This window comes from Canis aureus, chromosome 9 (assembly GCF_053574225.1).
Source record: "Canis aureus isolate CA01 chromosome 9, VMU_Caureus_v.1.0, whole genome shotgun sequence".
Taxonomy (NCBI): domain Eukaryota; kingdom Metazoa; phylum Chordata; class Mammalia; order Carnivora; family Canidae; genus Canis; species Canis aureus.
The window spans coordinates 48,503,314-48,520,535 of record NC_135619.1 but is presented as its reverse complement, the minus strand read 5'-3'; the positions used below and the strand labels follow the sequence as shown (position 1 = coordinate 48,520,535).

Genomic DNA, 17,222 nt, shown 5'->3' with positions numbered 1-17,222 from the left:
TGCTTTTTCTGAACACTTTATCAACCATAGCACTAGGGTCTGTTCTACTTCCCAAGTACTTATTACCTGTCTAACCTTGGGCACTTTAATCTAAAGAAGCCAAGTCTGTGAAATGGGAATAACTAGTACTCAGCAAGGTCTGTGAGGGGCTACATGAGATGACAAATATAAAAAGTACCTGGGACTTTTGCTTCCAGCCAGCCACACAAGTACTCGGTATAGGACTTGTTTTCCCATTATAAGTAACTAAAAAACTGACAAAATATCTGAAACAGCCTTTTTTCACACATTTTTATAATAGACAGCATTGGATAATGATCCTAGAGAAAAAAGAGCCAAAGAAGATGAACCCTCTGATCCCACTAGGTTTTCTACCTGGAGGTACTTTTGGAACAACAGCACAGAGCATGGCTCTGAAGAGGAAAGCCAAAATATACTTGTGTTTAGGAAGCCTGAGGTAGCTGATATTTGCTGGGCAGAGCTACACTGTGAAAGGGGTTCAGAAATCTGCATAAGGGCCCCCTTGAATCTTGGGTTAAATAGTATAAGCTGCACACACAGAGTAAGATTCCAAAAGCCAGGCAAAGAAAAACTATTAGGGTAATGTATAGCATGGTGGCTATAGTTGGTAATACTGTACTGCATATTTGAAAGTTGAAGAGTAGATCTTAAAAGTTCTCATCACAAGAAAAAAATTTTTGGTAACCTTGTATGGTGACACATGATAACTAGACTTTTACAATATACACAAATATTGAATCATTACATTCTACACCTGAAACTAATATAATACTATGTGTCAATTATACCTCAATAACAGAAAAACTATTAGGCAAAGAAAAACTACCAGAGAATTGTAAAGCAAACAATTCTCACAGTCCACATAAGGTTCAAAGACACTCAAGTTCTAACCAGCCACAGTAGAGACCTCATTAAACATGCAGGTATTCAGACATAAGAAAAATCGTGCCTCAGTAGAAGAGATAAATTAGACAGTAAAGAACTGCCCTGGGTATGCTTTAATAAAGCTTAAGAAAAAGGTTTATAAAGATTAAGCTGTTTTGTATGTAACTTATCTGCCTACCAAAACTAAACTCAACACTCTTTAAAGACAACAAAATTTAGACACTCAACCATAAAATATTCACAATATACACTCTCCAATCAAAAGTAACCAGACACATGAAGCAGTAACATAGAACTCAAAAGCAGGAGAGAATCTGTTAAATGGAGACCTCATATGAAGGTTGATGGAACTGGCATGCAAAGACTTTAAAACAGCTATCATAAATACGTTCAAGTATTTAAAGAACAATATAACTTAATGAGAAAGTAGGAAATATAAGAAAAGAGGACCAAATTCAATTCTGGCCCCGAAGATGAAAATTTCACTGGACTGGATTAACAGCAGATTAAGACACTATGGAAGAAAAGAAAAAATAGTGAATTTGGAGGATATATTAATAAGAATTATTCAAATGGGGGGATCCCTGGGTGGCGCAGTGGTTTGGCGCCTGCCTTTGGCCCAGGGCGCGATCCTGGAGACCCGGGATCGAATCCCACATCGGGCTCCCGGTGCATGGAGCCTGCTTCTCCCTCTGCCTGTGTCTCTGCCTCTCTCTCTCTCTGTGACTATCATAAATAAAAAAAAAAAAAAAGAATTATTCAAATGGAAGCATAGAAAAAAAGGTTAAAAAAATAAATCAACAGAGCCTCATTAACCCATGGTATGTCAGTGAGTGACCTAATGTATGTATAATTGAATATTCAGAAGATGGGGACAGGAAAAAATAAGTCAAGATTGGCAATTACTGGGATCCCTGGGTGGCACAGCGGTTTGGCGCCTGCCTTTGGCCCAGGGCGCGATCCTGGAGACCTGGGATCGAGTCCCACGTCGGGCTCCTGGTGCATGGAGCCTGCTACTCCCTCTGCCTATGTCTCTGCCTCTCTCTCTCTCTCTGTGACTATCATAAATAAATAAAAAAAAAAAATTAAAAAAAAAAAATAAAAGATTGGCAATTACTGGGACACCTGAGTGGTTTTGGCTCAGGGTATCCCGGAATCCCAGGATTGAGTCCCACATCGGGCTCCCTGCTTCTCCCTCTGACTATGTCTCTGCATCTCTCACGAATAAATAAATAAAATCTAAAAAAAAAAAAACTGGCAATTACTATTTTTATTTGATAAAAACTATGAATCAACAGATCCAATCACACTTACACTGCTGAATATAAAGAATATGATCCTTTAAGAACAGTTGAACAGGAAAGCTTTCTCTCTCCCCCTCCTCTCCTTTTTTTTTTTTTTTTTAAGAGTGGGGAGAGGCAGAGGAAGAGAGAGAGAATCTTATGCAGACTCCATGCCCAGAGCAGAGCCTGACTTGGAGCTCAATCTCATGATCCTGAGATCAAGACCCTGAGCTGAAATAAAGAGTTGGGATGCTTAACCAACTTAGGCACCCCAGTATTTTCTGTTTTCAATTATTATATTAAAAGAAAGACTTAGGTGACACAAAATAAGATTGGACAAAATATGGTGAAATGACCTCCTAGCATACAGAGCAAAGTTTCATCTCTGGGTGTGCCATGGTCAGTGAGAGGCTGCTGGAGTATGCAGAGGCTGGTTTTGACCCTATCAGCTCAGAGAGAGATAACAAACTGCCTCTGTTCTGAGCTTTAGAATAGAAATATTCTCTTTCTGTTACCTGGAGAAAAACTGATACTCTGAAAGGGCAGAAAAAGAAACTACAGACTCTTCTGCTCATCAGTTTTACCCTGAAAGGTTATAGAGGCCTGTCACGAGGGCACTGTAAGTGAAAAGGGAACTCCTTCCCTGCTGAATTATTACACTATAAAAACGTGCCATTAGAGACAGTTGGCTAATCTAGGTTTATCCCCCTCTAGCTTTCACAGTCATTGGGATATTGGGACAAAATATGCATAGAGTGCTTATTTTGCTTATTCCATTGATGCTACACTGCTTAATGTATCATCCTACTATACATTTCTCACATTGACTTTCATCACGAAGAAGTGCCTGGGAATATGTGAATGCACAAAAAATACAGTCTTATCAGTTTCTAATCTGGCCATTCATGTATAGAATCAGGGTGCTTAAAATGTCCACAATAGCTGAACTCTGGAAAAGAGCTCAGATGTCCATCAACAGATTAACAGATAAATAAGATGTGGTATATACATACAATGGAATATTACTCAGCCATCAAAAAGAATGAAATTTTGCCATTTGCAGCGATGTGGGTGGAGCTAGAGGGTATTATGTATGCTAAGCGAAATAAATCAGAGAAAGATAATTCTACGATCTCATTCACATGTGGAATTTAAGAAACAAAGCAGATGAACCTAGGGGAAGAAAAGGAAAAAATAAGATAAAAACAGAGAGGGAGGCAAACGATAAGAAACTCTTAACTCTCGTGAATAAACTAAGGGTTGCTGGAGGGAAGGTGGGTGGGGGCATAGGGTAACTGGGTGATGGGCATCAAGGAGGGCACTTGATGTGAGGAGCATTGGGTGCTACATGCAACTGATGAATTACTAAATTCTACCCCTGAAACTAACATACTATATATTGAAAAAAAAAAAAAAAAAAAGAACCAGGGTGCTTATTATATTCTCTTCCCAGACCCTTTCATATAGCTCTTTGTGGTAAGGATAATTTATATAACACAACAAATTGGGACAACATGAATGAAGCGTATTGGGCAAATGTCAGAGCATCTGGAAAAGAAGGGTCTCAGGACATATTGAGATTGAACATTTTATGCACTTGCAGGCACAGTATGGAACGTTAAAATAATATTTAAGAGTTGAGGCTATTTATGGGCTTTAATAGTCTCTCTTGCATGTCGTTTCCAAGTTGGCAACAGCAAAACCATGGCAACAGGAAATTCTTCCCTGCAGTGGAGTTTATGAATGCTTTTCTGTTTTCATGACTCAACTCCTTATTTAATTTCCTGTACAGAAAATCGGAGAGATTACTATAGACTGCAATACAGATGTGCTAATCCAAAGACCCTCTCAAAGAAAAACAGGTCACAGGTGTCCATGGATGGATCTTGAGATAAAATTTAAAACTGTCTCCTCACAGACACACAGCAGACATCAACATACTCTAACCTTAATAGATACTTAAGAACTTAACTATGTTATTAAAGATTTGGGGAATGACAGTGTAAAACCTTGTATGTTCATAAGCCATAGCTAAAACAACTGTTTCATCGTTGTACTTTTAATCAACACATATCAGGAGCGAAACTAATACCAAAGCTAAGAAGCCGATTTTCTTAGGGATTCAATTAGACTATGAATAATAAAAATAGAAAATAAGCAAACAAAAGCCCTCAATGTTAATAGAATACATACATACCATACAAAGGCTAACTGCATAGATGACTGCATCAGGATTACGAAAGAAATTCATGAAAGTAAAAAATTCTAGGGCTTACAACCAGATGGTTCTAAGATTCTGGCATTTTTAACTCACTCCAACATTCAGCTAAATATAGTGAAATTTATGCAACACTATCCAGGAGCAATTCTGCATGATTTGCACCCACTGCTCTACTACTTCATCAACACTTCTGATAACACTATTTTTTTTTTTTTTTTAACAGTCCAATCCTAGCTACTTTGATTATAGTCTTCAATTGTTTTGGTGCCACATCCTCCCTCTCTGGCTTCCTCTCCCCTATCACCAGCAGTGTTCCGCAGTAAATGGCAATGTTGTTTTATGGGCAATTTAGCAGATGAACATCAACACAGCAGGAAGGAAATAAGCCTAGCAGGAGAGTCTAAGTATTTCTTACTTTTGGTGTCAAGCTGTGCCCGATACTTCTCAAATCCTTTGAGCCGAACACGCTCTCCCAATAGCTGAAGGAATTCCTCAAAGGCCGGGCCGGCTGACTCATTGTTGTACATCTCTTCTTCAGTGCTCTGTCCGGCTCTGCAGTACATGATGCCAACCTTCTGCTGATAGTTCAGCTGTGGAGAGAGGCAGTACATTGCATATAGAGACAGACCCACCTTGCCCACTAACTTTTAGGAGTCGATAGAGCACACGCCCATCATATAGCTAACATCTCTCTTCTCTTCAAGTCATTTTTTCTTTTTTAAAGATTTTATTTATTTATTCATGAGACAGCAGAGACATAGGCAGAGGGAGAAGCAGGCTCCCTCCAGTTCCCTGATGGGGAACTCAGTCCCAGGACCCTGGGATCACCACCTGAGCCATAGGCAGATGCTCAAGCCCTGAGCCACCCAGACAGCCCCCTTGAAACCATTCTGTTTTAATTTTTCTGCCTCTAATCCAAAAAAAAAAGAAAAAGAAAAAGAAAAAAGACAGTAGAACAAGCATCTATAACTATAATCTTCACAAATTTAGATAAAAGGTTAGGAAAACGAATTAACACTTTCTGTACACCAAGATCACACATCATTAGAACAGATTTTGATACTGTAGGGAATTTCTCTGAATGGATTACAAATACAAAATGAGTCTGTAAAAAAACATCTTGACAAAAAAAGGTAATTTTTTAACATATGAAAAGACATTTTATTATTATTTTGCTATATAACATATTAGTGAATATACTCAATTGTGTTTCTCAAATGGCAAATGTGACAAAAGATAACATCTTTTTGATTCCTGAAAACCTCAGTATCATCTGTCTTTGGAGGATCCAGTTTCCTAAGATGTCTATGATACTGTCCGTGAGGATACCAACGATTCTTAGTAGTAAAGAACATTTTGCCAAGTTGTTCTATCATGAGTCCTTGCTCAGAGTGTTCATTTTTTTCTTCTAGTCTGGTTTTCAGCACTTGGTCATGTGTTTCTTCATTATTATGCACAGGATCTGGCTGAGGGATAGGTTTTGTAAGCTCATATGGCATGTCCACAGAAGGGTGGTAGCATACTATTGTCCTGCCGTCAGATGTCAAAGAAAGCTCTACTTTGCAATTATAGTCATCTGGTAGAGGAGAATACGTAGATTTATGACAAACACAATATAAAGCTCCATTTTGAATTGGAAATAAATGTTTCCAGACAGTTCTGTTTGATATTGCCCATTTTACTGCTGCCTATGCCATGGTCAATCAAGATGCTATTGGGTGTTGTGAAAGATGATCTGAAGAGAGACGGATTTTAAATTCTGCTTCCACGCGTAACTATTTTCATCCCTGTGTCAGCGGCACCACGAGCCCGCCATTTTACCTCAATCCCAGTTATTTTTTTAAATCATCTCCCCCTTTTAGAAAGGGAAGGCTTTACAAATTTAAAAGCAGAGGTTCACTTTATAAAAGATACTTAAAAATATATTGTTTCACACTAAAAAGCCCATAAATCTACTTGTGAGGTTTTTTGCCTTTGGTAAAACTGGAAAAGATTTCATTCCCATGCCGTTTTTCCAATATATTAAATTATAAATCTGACATATCTTTGTTAGAGCTTTAGCATCATCAACAGTGTACTTTTCAAGTATTTTTCTAAAAGATGAGTGCCTGAATAGAAACTTTAAACTTAAAAGGGGTTTCATAATGGCAAATCAGCTAGTGGCAAATATTCCTTCCTCAGAGACATTAAAACAAATCATTCAGGAGATTTAAATATGATATAACATTAATCAAAATATTTATACATCACTGAAAAGTCTAGTAATTCTGCAAATTTTAAGGTGGTATTAGTCATTTAACAAAATGTTAGTTTTTCTTTTTCAGATTTATTTATTTATTTATTTGAGAGAGAAAGAGTGCACGTGTGGGAAAGTAAGGTGGGGGGAGAGTAGACAGAGAGAGAAGATCTGGAAGCTTCTGAGTGTGGAGCTTGACATGGGGCTGGATTCCAAGACCCTGAGATCACGACCTGAGCTGAAACCAAGAGTCAGACGCTCAACCAACTGACCCACCCAGGGGCCCTAAGATGTTAGCTTCCAATATAAAAATTTAGACTTTTAACTCCCCACAGAAATCGAGGTGCTCCATACTGCTTTGTCCTCTTTCCAGAGTGGCACTGCAACCACTGCATCAGTTAATTTTCATCTCCCAAAGTGAAAAGGGGAAGATAAGAGGCAAAATTTTAATAGCTAACATTTACTGAATATTCTCCATATGTCAATTGCTGTTTAGTATTTAAGATACATTAGCTTATCCTCACAACAGCCCATACAGCTAATATTATCCTGTGTGACATATCAGCAGAGTAGGAGCACAGAAAGAGGAAGTGACTGGTCTAGTAGGGAGACACAAAACCACAAACTCAGTCCCGTGACTCAGCACCATTAAATATTACCAAGATTCAAGCAGTCTTGATTTCTAGCACTCCAACATAGTCCACAGCCTCTGATTTGCACTTCTGAAGTTGAAAGGTTAAAAATCAAATTTAAGCAAACACATCTGGCAGTAAAACTCGATGTGGGATTAGTACTTTTAATTAATTAATTAAATTAATTAAATTATTATTTATTTAAGTACATTAGTACTTTAATTTATTCTACATTATATGAATATTCACATTTTTCCCCTGTAGAAATATTAATGTGATTGTGGGGTGCTCAGAACCCACTGGGAATATTACTATATGATGTATACATTGTTATCCTTATAAAATGTGGACATTTCTGAATTCTGAAACACATCCAATCCCTGCCATTTTACATAAGTGACTGTGAACCTGAGCTACTCTTTCCAACTTTCTAAACCAAATGACTCCGAATAGTAACAAGAAAATGTCATGGGGGAAAATCTCTCACTTGCCTTCCTCCCTCCACTGCATACTACCTATTTGACAAGGAAGTTCCACAGCCTTTATATGACCCCCCCAGACATGAGAGCTCCCTAAAAGTGCTATAATTGCACAGAATTGACTCCACCTTGCTCTGCCTATACCAGCAAGCAGAAGGTAAAGTTCCAAGTCTGAAACTTTCAAATAACTGGATACAGCAATAATGGAATATTATTTCTACTTCATTTAAGTTATTGACAGAAACACATTTGACTTATTTTCATAAACCACATGTAGGAAAAATGAAACAGAAGAAGTTAGAATAAAACCTACTGCACACTACTGACATTGCACCCTTCTCTCTGCTGGCCTGCTTCAAATGTCTGACCGTGGCTGACTAATGCTTGCAGTGGGACTCCCACAGGTAGAGATCACACCTTGGCTTTAGAATTAATCTGAGTACCTACCCTGTTAGGTCTCAACAAATAAAAAGTAGTGGTAGGCTCTGTGTCAACTACAAAAGAAGTCCTTAATACAGCCAGATCCTTACTCTCTCCCTGCATGGAGAGCTATCAAAGAGATGAAACCATGTGGAGAAAGGAAGGGGCTTTGAGTGATTTGCTGTTTGGCTCTGTGCCTCTCAGATCAGCCTTCTTGTGCCACAATGCAAAACAAAAGTCACTCTGTTCCAGAGAAAGCATCACAGTGACACTGGATTTGTAGATGGCTTTTTAAAACTTCTCTGATAAAGGCCTAAGATTTCACTGGGCAATGTTCAAAAGGATTCGTTTATATAAAAAAGGAGTTCACTACAGAGGGAAGTAAAGAGACTTGCCCCAAACCTCTGGAGAAGCTGAATCTGAGGCCACTGAGACAGTGTGCCGCCGTCTTTTGACGGATTTCTCCTACTCTAGTGAACTCCATTGGCAACTAGGAGCACAAACTGGTGTCTGCTGCTTGTGAGAAGAAGAAGCCTTTAAGAGGATTAGGAAATGTGTTAGAATGTCAAATTTCCTCCGGTTTGAAACTGTGCCAAATGTCACTGTTCTATCCTCTAACGTGACAATACTACTATTCTTGGTTTCTACTGCAATTAAATCAAGGTAGGTGGTATTCTCTGAATGCAGGCTCCTGGGATCCTTAGTCAGCAACCATGTTCCCTGCCAGGGTAAGAGGAGCTATTAAGGAGGAGTTATGTAAATATAATAAGGAATGTGTCATGAGAAAGAACAAATGTACACGGAGTCAGAGCTAAGGTTTGGGGTTTTGAGTCATTATTAGGTTATATATATAACAGCATTTTTTTTTTGAGACACACACAAACACATCTGTATGGGTTTACATATATGAATATATAATACTTCCATGTAATGCTCAAAATGGAGTTATGATGACACCAGAAGCCATTCTGAGAACAGGTTGTATCTATCCACAGTTTAGGATTATTGCTTTGGATAATCTCAAGGTCATGCTATACAAAAGTCTTGTATGCATATCAGCTTTTCACAGAGAGCATTGGAAGTGTCTGGAACCTCAACAATGTTCTATCATAAAAAGTAATGATGGTAAAAAAAAAAAAAAGTAATGATGGTCAATAGGACAAAGGCTATATTTGAGATAAAGCTCTTGAAAGCAAAGTATCCTTAAAACCCTTACCAAAAGTGACATGGGCTCTCACAGCTAGGAACCATCAGTACACAAAATTGCTCTTCCTCTAATGAAGTGGATATTTCAACAGAATCAAAGGAACAAATACTGCCATCTGATTTGCAAAGCCCTGAGTTTCTGGGAAGATGAATGATAAAGTCAGAGCCCTCTGGCAACAGAAACAGATGAAGCATCAGCTTCTCAGAACTGATCTGAAGTTCTGCATTTTCAACTTTTTTTGCCTAGTGTCCCAGTCTCAGGAAGGCTACTGGGGCGGCAAAGACCATGAGAACAACTGACTTCTCAAATTCCTGTAAAATCTTCATGTTGTCTGACTTAATCCAGAAATTTAAAAGTCACTATGAGTCATAGTATTTCATTTTGAGGCAGTTCTCAGAGTGTGGGCCATAAAGCCCTGAGGGTGCTTGAGCTTTGCTCTGGGACATAGCTATTTGGAAAAAGTTTGATCCTTTCAGTTCGTGCTTTTAAATTCTGTTCATTAGTACAACAGCAGTGTTTAATGTGAGGATAATTTTGCCCCACTACTGAGGCAAAACCATTTTGAGATTACTCTCTGCCATATGAACTATGAGGTTCTGCAGTCTGCCTGGTGGAAGCAGAAACTCTTCCCAGACTTATGGGAGGTCCGAGGATTTGCCCCCCTAAACCTGTAGGGTGGCTCTTACCTTAGTCTCAAGTAGCTTCCTCAAATGCACGCACACTTACTAGTACTTACTTACCTCTGCAAACCCCATCCCTCCTTGGCTTCCCTGAACTCACATTAAGTCTCAACCCAGAGACACTGCTGGGCTTCTCCCAGATGCCCCTCCCAATAGTGCGGTCTGGAAACTCTTCAGGCAGAAAGCTGGTGTGATCTAACCATTCATTTAATTTGTAGCCCACCTCCCAGAGATCACTGTCCTTTGCTGCCTAATGCCCAATGTCCTAAAAATCACTGTTTCATTGTTTTGCCTAGTTGTTTTTAAAGTTGTTTCAGATGGAAAGATAAATCTAGTCCCTCTTTTCTTAATCGTAGCTGGAAGCAGAAATCTGTCTTGAATTTTTAAATTAACTTTATTGGTATATAATTTTTGAATAATAAACTGCATCCATTTGATGTAATGAGCTCTAATACACTGTACCACCATCAAAATACAGAAAATTTCCATTATCTCCAAGTTTCCTGATTCCTGTTGTAGTCAATCTCTGCATGAACTCACTCAGATGCTCACTGGTATTTTTTCCCCCACTATAAAATAGTTTTGCATACATTTTTAAGAATATTTTGGTTGGGTAATATCCACTGTGAGGGTTACTCTTCTGGCACTCTAGAAACCTGTGCCGGCTTCTACCTTCTCTTTAGGCTTCTGAGCACAACAAATGGTTGATGTTAACAACTAATTGTTCTATTCTACTTACAGTCCTTCTTCCAACGGTTTGTAATTTTTCTCTTGTTCTTCTGTTTTCAGAAATTTGTATCCTGATGGACATATGCCTGATTTTCTTTGTATTTATTGTGCTTAGGGCAGGCAGTGCTCCATAAATCCATCTTAATCCATTATCTTTCATCAACTTTGGAAATCTTTCTACCAATATTTCTTCAAATATTGACTCTGTACCCCAAATAATGCTTTGTTTTCCTCCTGGGAATTCCGTCACATATATGTATTTCATTCTGGCTCAATGCCTTTAATGTAGTTTTCTGTATTTCTCATTTTTAAAAAAATATTTTTGGGGGGGTTCTTTTTTGTCTCCATTCTTCAGTTTTAACTTTTCTGGTAACTGCACTCCTATGTCTGTTGCAGCATTATTTACATAACCATACTATGGAAGCAGCCCAAGTGCTCACTGACTGATGAATGGATAAAGATGTGGATATACACACACAATGGAGTATCACTCAGCCATAAAAAAAGAATGAAATCTTGTGATTTGCAACAACATGGATGCATTTAAGAGTATCATGCTAAATGAAACACTTCAATCACAGAAAGACGAATGCCATATGATTTCATTCATATGTGGAATTTAAGAAACAAAACAAACAAAAGCAAAGGAAAAAATGGGGGGAAGACAAACCATTTGTTCTTAACTACAGAGAACAAACTGATAGCTACTAGAGGGGAGGTGGGCAGGGGGAGAAGAAGGGGATGAAGGGGATGGAGATTAAAGAGTACATTTATCATGATTTTAAAGGAAAAGGAAAAGAAAAACAATTTTCTCATAGCTTATCCTCAATCCATCAATTTTCCCTTTTGCTCAATATGGTTCTTAAACACATCTATTGAAATGTTAACTTTTTCCATTCCAGAATTTCAATTTGATGGTCTTACAGATGCAGTGATTCCTGAGCTTCATTTTTGAATTCTGTAGCCCTCATGAAATTAAGGTTCATCTGTCACCTAACTTTTATCTGCAGCTTTATGTGGACTTAAGCCTCAAGCCTCTCATACAATAGCAAATGTCTAAGGAAAAAAGTATTGCATGATATTTTGGTGAATACCATTTTCTCAATTACTTCTTTCCTGGATCAAGTTTTTGGTGTTATGTTTCAGAACTCTTTATCAGGTCCTAGGTCCCAAAGAGTATGTCAAAACTCTTATAGTTTTACATTTCAATGATCCATCTGAATAAATTTCTGCATGATGTGTGATATTTAGATCAAGATTCTTATTTTGTCTGTGGATATTTAATTATCCCAGCACCTTTGCTTGAAAAACCTATCCTTCCTAAACTGAACTGTTCTTACACCTTTGTTAAAAATCACTTGGATATATATGGAGATGGATGGTATTTCTAGTTTTTCTATTCTGTTCCATTGATCCCTTAATCTGTCCTCCCAATAATAAAATATAGTTCTGATTACTATAGTCACATATTAAGTCTTAAAAATCAGGAAGAATAATAATTTCTCCCACTTCATTCTTCTTTTTCAAAATTGTTTTAGCTATTCTAGTTCCTTTGCCTTTCCATATAAGTTTCAGAATAATCCTGTCTACAATTACAAAATATCTTATTGGGATTTTGATATTGTGTTAACTATATATCCATTAGGAGAGAACTGAATCACTAATACGTTGAGTCTTCCAATCAATGAACATGGCATGTCTCTCCATTTACTTAGGTCTTCTTTGATTTCTTTCAGCAACGTTTTATAGTTTTTAGCACACTAGTCCTATATATGTTTTGTTAGATATATAACCAAGCACTTCATTTTTTATTGTGGAATTGTAAGTGGTACTGTATTTTAATTTTAGGTTCCACACATTAAGAGAAATCAAATTGAGAAATCAAATTACTTTTACTCCAAAGTAAAAAGCTTTTGTGCAGTGAAGGAAACCATCAAAAAAAGGAAAAGGCAAACTGCTGAACAGAAGATATTTGCAAATAATATGTCTGATAAGGGATTAATAAATACCCAAAACACATAGAGAATGCATACAACTCAACACTAAAGAAAAAATAACCCTATATAAGTAATCCAATTAATATGGGCAGAGAACCTGAAGACATTTTTCTGAAGAAGATATACAGATGGCCAAGGGACACATGAAAAGATGCTCAACATCACTACTCATCAGAGAAATGCAAATCAAAACCATAATGAGATATTACCTCAGAATGGTTAAAATCAAAACCACAAGAAATAATAAGTGTTGATGAGGATGTGGAGAAAAGGGAACCCTCATATACAACTGATGGGAATGCAAATTGGGGCAGCCCCTGTAGAAGATAGAATGGAGGTTTCTCAAAAAAATTAAAACTGAAAATGATCCAGTAATTCCACTATTGCGTATTTACCCAAAGAAAGTGAAAACACTAACTCAATAAGATAAACGAACCCCTATGATTATTACAGCATTACTTCCAACAGCCAAGATATGCAAGCAACCTAAGTGTCCATCAATAGATGCATGGATAAAGAAGATGTAGAATACATATACAATGGGATATTACTCTGATATTATGATTATAATCATAAAAAGGAATTAGATCTTGTCATTTACAACAACATGGATGGACCTAGAAGACATTGTGCTAGGTGAAATAAGTCAGAGAAAGACAAATACCATATGATTTTGTTTATATGTGAAATCTAAAATATACCAACAAACAAAGCGGAAACAAACCCACAAATATAGAGAACAAACTGGTGGTTGCAGGGCAGGGGTGGGTGGGTGCAGCAAGGACAAAATGGGTGAAGGGGAGTGGGAGGTACAGGCTTCCAGATACGAAATGAGTAAGTCATGGGGATGAAAGATCAGCATAGGAAATATAGTTAATGGTACTGTAATGTACTGTAATTACTGTAATACTGTAATACTGTAATACCGACAGACGGTAGCTACACTGTGGGGAGCATAACATAGTGTATACCCTTGTTGAATCACTGCCCTGTACAGCTGAAACTAATATAACACTGTGCGTCAACTATACTTTAATTAAAAGAAATAACAAAGATATCAAATTGATCACTGTGAATTGATGCTGAATCCTACAATCTTGCTGAACACATCTCCATAGTTATAGGAAGTTTTTGTAGATTCACGGGGGTTTTGTACACAGACCATCATGTCACCTGAAATAGGGACAGTTTTATTTTTTTACTTCCTTCATCTAACATCTTTTATTTCCTTTTCTTGCTTTATTGTGCTAACTGGCACTTCCAGCACCATGTCGAATAGCAACGGTGACAGCGTATATCCTTGTCTTCTTAACACTAAGTCTTTCATCAGTAATAGGATTTGAGCTATAGATGCTTCTCATTAAGTTAAGTAAGTTCTCTCTACTTCCATTTTTTCATAAATGACCACTGTGTTGTTCCTCAAATCCCATGGTCCTTAGTCAATCTGCCTCCTCTCTACTTTGCAAATTCACTTTATGTTTGCTTCATATACAGTCAGTGTACAAGGTTTTTACCTGTACTAGCAGGAAGAATAAGCAAAAAATAGATCTATCTCATATTTCCAGGAGCAAAGGTACAAACTTACTTCTAAAAAATATTTTGTTCGGTGTTTCTGGTTATTCTCATTTGGTGGGCTGGTCTGCAGCAAGCTACTCTGTCATTATTGGATATGAAGACCTTGCTAATTTTTTAAAATCCTCATGATTCACACCGATAGTTTACTTTGGCTTGTTCTTCATAAACATGACCACTTTCTTAACCACTTCTTAAAGACTCATCACTATACTGCCCCCTAAGAAGAATGTCAAAGAGACTGGAAAAATTCACTGTTATGAGCAAAAAATGCTAATTAGAAAATTTATCCTCATTGGGAATTACTAACAAAAATTAGATTGCTTTTTAAAAATGGCATAGATACTAGGTAGGAAAGTTATTTAAAAAATCTGACTGAGATGCTGTCAAAATTATTTATATTTGTGCACATATCCTAAGCTATTTTTATCTTCACATAACATTAAAAAAATTCTAAACAAACACAATAATCTAATGTGTGAAATTTCTTTTTTTTTTTTAAATTTTATTTATTTATGATAGTCACACAGAGAGAGAGAGAGAGAGAGAGAGGCAGAGACATAGGCAGAGGGAGAAGCCGGCTCCATGCACCAGGAGCCCGACGTGGGATTCGATCCCAGGTCTCCAGGATCACGCCCTGGGCCAAAGGCAGACGCCAAACCGCTGCGCCACCCAGGGATCCCTAATGTGTGAAATTTCTCAAAAAAATAAAATGCTTCATAATGGGTATTAAATTGGTAAAAAATGTACCTGGTTTTGATTTGACATTAAGATGAATTTCTATTATATAGAAAAAGGCTCTTCACTGCAGCATTGTTTTTAATAGGAAAAGACTGGAATTAATCCAAATGCCCATCAATAGGGAAGCTGATAAATTATAGTATAGCAATATAATAGAATATTATGCAGTCATAAAAACAATGGGAAAGCTTTCTAAATATTGACATAGAAAGATCTCCAAAATGCATTACTCAGTGAAAAAAGAAAATGTCCACAAGATGTTATATTCTGTATAAGGAAGAATTAAGTCTCTATATGCATATTTGATGATATCTATATAAAGAAAGAAAGGAATACTTAAGAAACTGATAAAAGTGGTAACTGTAGGAAGGGGTGGCAGACAGAACAGAGTAGGAATGGAATCCTTCTGAGTAAACATAATTACTTTGATTTAATTACTTTGATTTCTGTACCACTCGAAGATATCAGCTAGTTATGGTACATTCCACAGGAAAGAAACTAGTTTAGATTTTTATATTAAAACTGAATTTAAAACACAATACACCACTGAAAGTCAGGACTGAAATATCTGCACCCAATTACTCTTTTTGGACTGCGAACCAGAGTCTTCACTGCATGTCTGTGCCATGCCCACCTCCATCCCAGTAAACCGCAGTCCTACCATAGTCAAATGTCTTCCAAATGCTACTGCTATCAGCTGTGTTAATCACAGAATCTTACCACTGGAAAGGACTCCAACCAGTCATCCAAACCTAGACTCACCCAGGCAAAAGAACACAGATGAGCTAGTGCAGAGTAATAATTACTTGTGAATAGACAAGATAAAGCTACCAGTGATACCTGATGACTGTCACGTGTATTTCTCTCCTGATAATGTACATATACATCCTTGAGTTATCTAAAACCAATGTGGTGTCCACCTGAACTTTAACTGTGTATTAGCTGTTATCATAATCTAGACGAAGAATAAAATTTCAGGAATGGTAATTGTTCTGCCAAAACTTCATTCATATAACATGGGTTTTGGGAAAAATGTTTTCCTTATGGTTCATTCTTTAAATCTAACTGCCTGAATCAAAGAAGAAAGTGGCTGGTCAAACTCATTTGTCCTCAGTAAAATAGTGCAATATGGCAATGAATAGGCTACGCCAGCAGAGAATATCCTCCATATCCTTAATCAAAGAATCCGCACTATCCATTATTAAATAAACATTGCTGCTTTCCTTAACATTTATTCTTGAAATATTACAGACCTAATTAGATATGATCGTTTTCCCCTTTAACTTCAGTAACTTGAAGGGTAAGTTTTTAAGGAATATTTTCATTTCTTTGTATTTTTAAGAACTATCTAGAAAAATAGTAGAGATACTCATTTAGGTAAAACCACCACTGTGAACATGAAACTTGACATTTCCTATTGAAAACAGGACTACCGATTTTCTCTACTACAAACTGGCAATTGTACTTTAATATGTTATACTTAATACTGGGCACTCAAGCCAGCAGCAATAATGTCTGGAGCCATCTTTCCACAGTTTCTTCTCCCACTCATGGGAGGGAAAGGAGAATGGGGTGTTTGGTGCATTGCATAAGAATGTAGGCTCTGGAATCTGCATTCCTGGATTCAAGACCTGCCTCCACCAGACCTTAATTATGAATGCTGGGGGCTTTTGGCCTCTATGTCTCAGTGTTCTTGTCTGTAAAACAAGAACATTAACAGCACTGACATCAAAGAGTTCTGAGGACTAATTAAAGTAATTCATGTAAATTGCTTCACATGGTACCTGGCTTGGTCACTGCTCAATAAAAAAAATATCTATTTTTATTACTCTTTTCCATGTGCCTCGTACTCCTGTTCAGCTAGAGTGCTTTCATCCCTCTGTGCTTTGTTCTTATTGTTCTGAGTCTAGACCACCGCACTGCTTGCTCTCTGGCCTGATGAAATCCTCTTCCCCTCCACGGCCCATCTTGGGAATGGGCCTAAGCAATCATGACTTGGCCCTGTTGGCTTGCACCTCTATTGCTCTTCGTTTGCAATTCTCTTATTATATTCATTATATTAAACCTGACTTTCATTATAGTAATTTATGACCTTGTCTTTTTCATGGGTTAGGACTGT

General features: G+C 37.4%; 1 protein-coding gene and 1 pseudogene across 20 annotated transcripts in view; both read right to left on the bottom strand.

Annotated features, from left to right (window-relative positions):
* Positions 1-17,222, bottom strand: part of SIPA1L1 (signal induced proliferation associated 1 like 1) — a 375,082-nt gene that overhangs the window by 99,201 nt on the left and 258,659 nt on the right. For all 20 annotated transcript variants that reach the window (XM_077909830.1, XM_077909833.1, XM_077909838.1 and 17 more), the window contains one exon: positions 4,826-5,000. In XM_077909830.1, coding sequence (XP_077765956.1) covers positions 4,826-5,000 — 175 coding nt within the window. The remainder of the gene's footprint in view (positions 1-4,825; positions 5,001-17,222) is intronic.
* On the bottom strand, positions 5,598-6,107 carry LOC144320139 (large ribosomal subunit protein mL42 pseudogene; annotated as a pseudogene).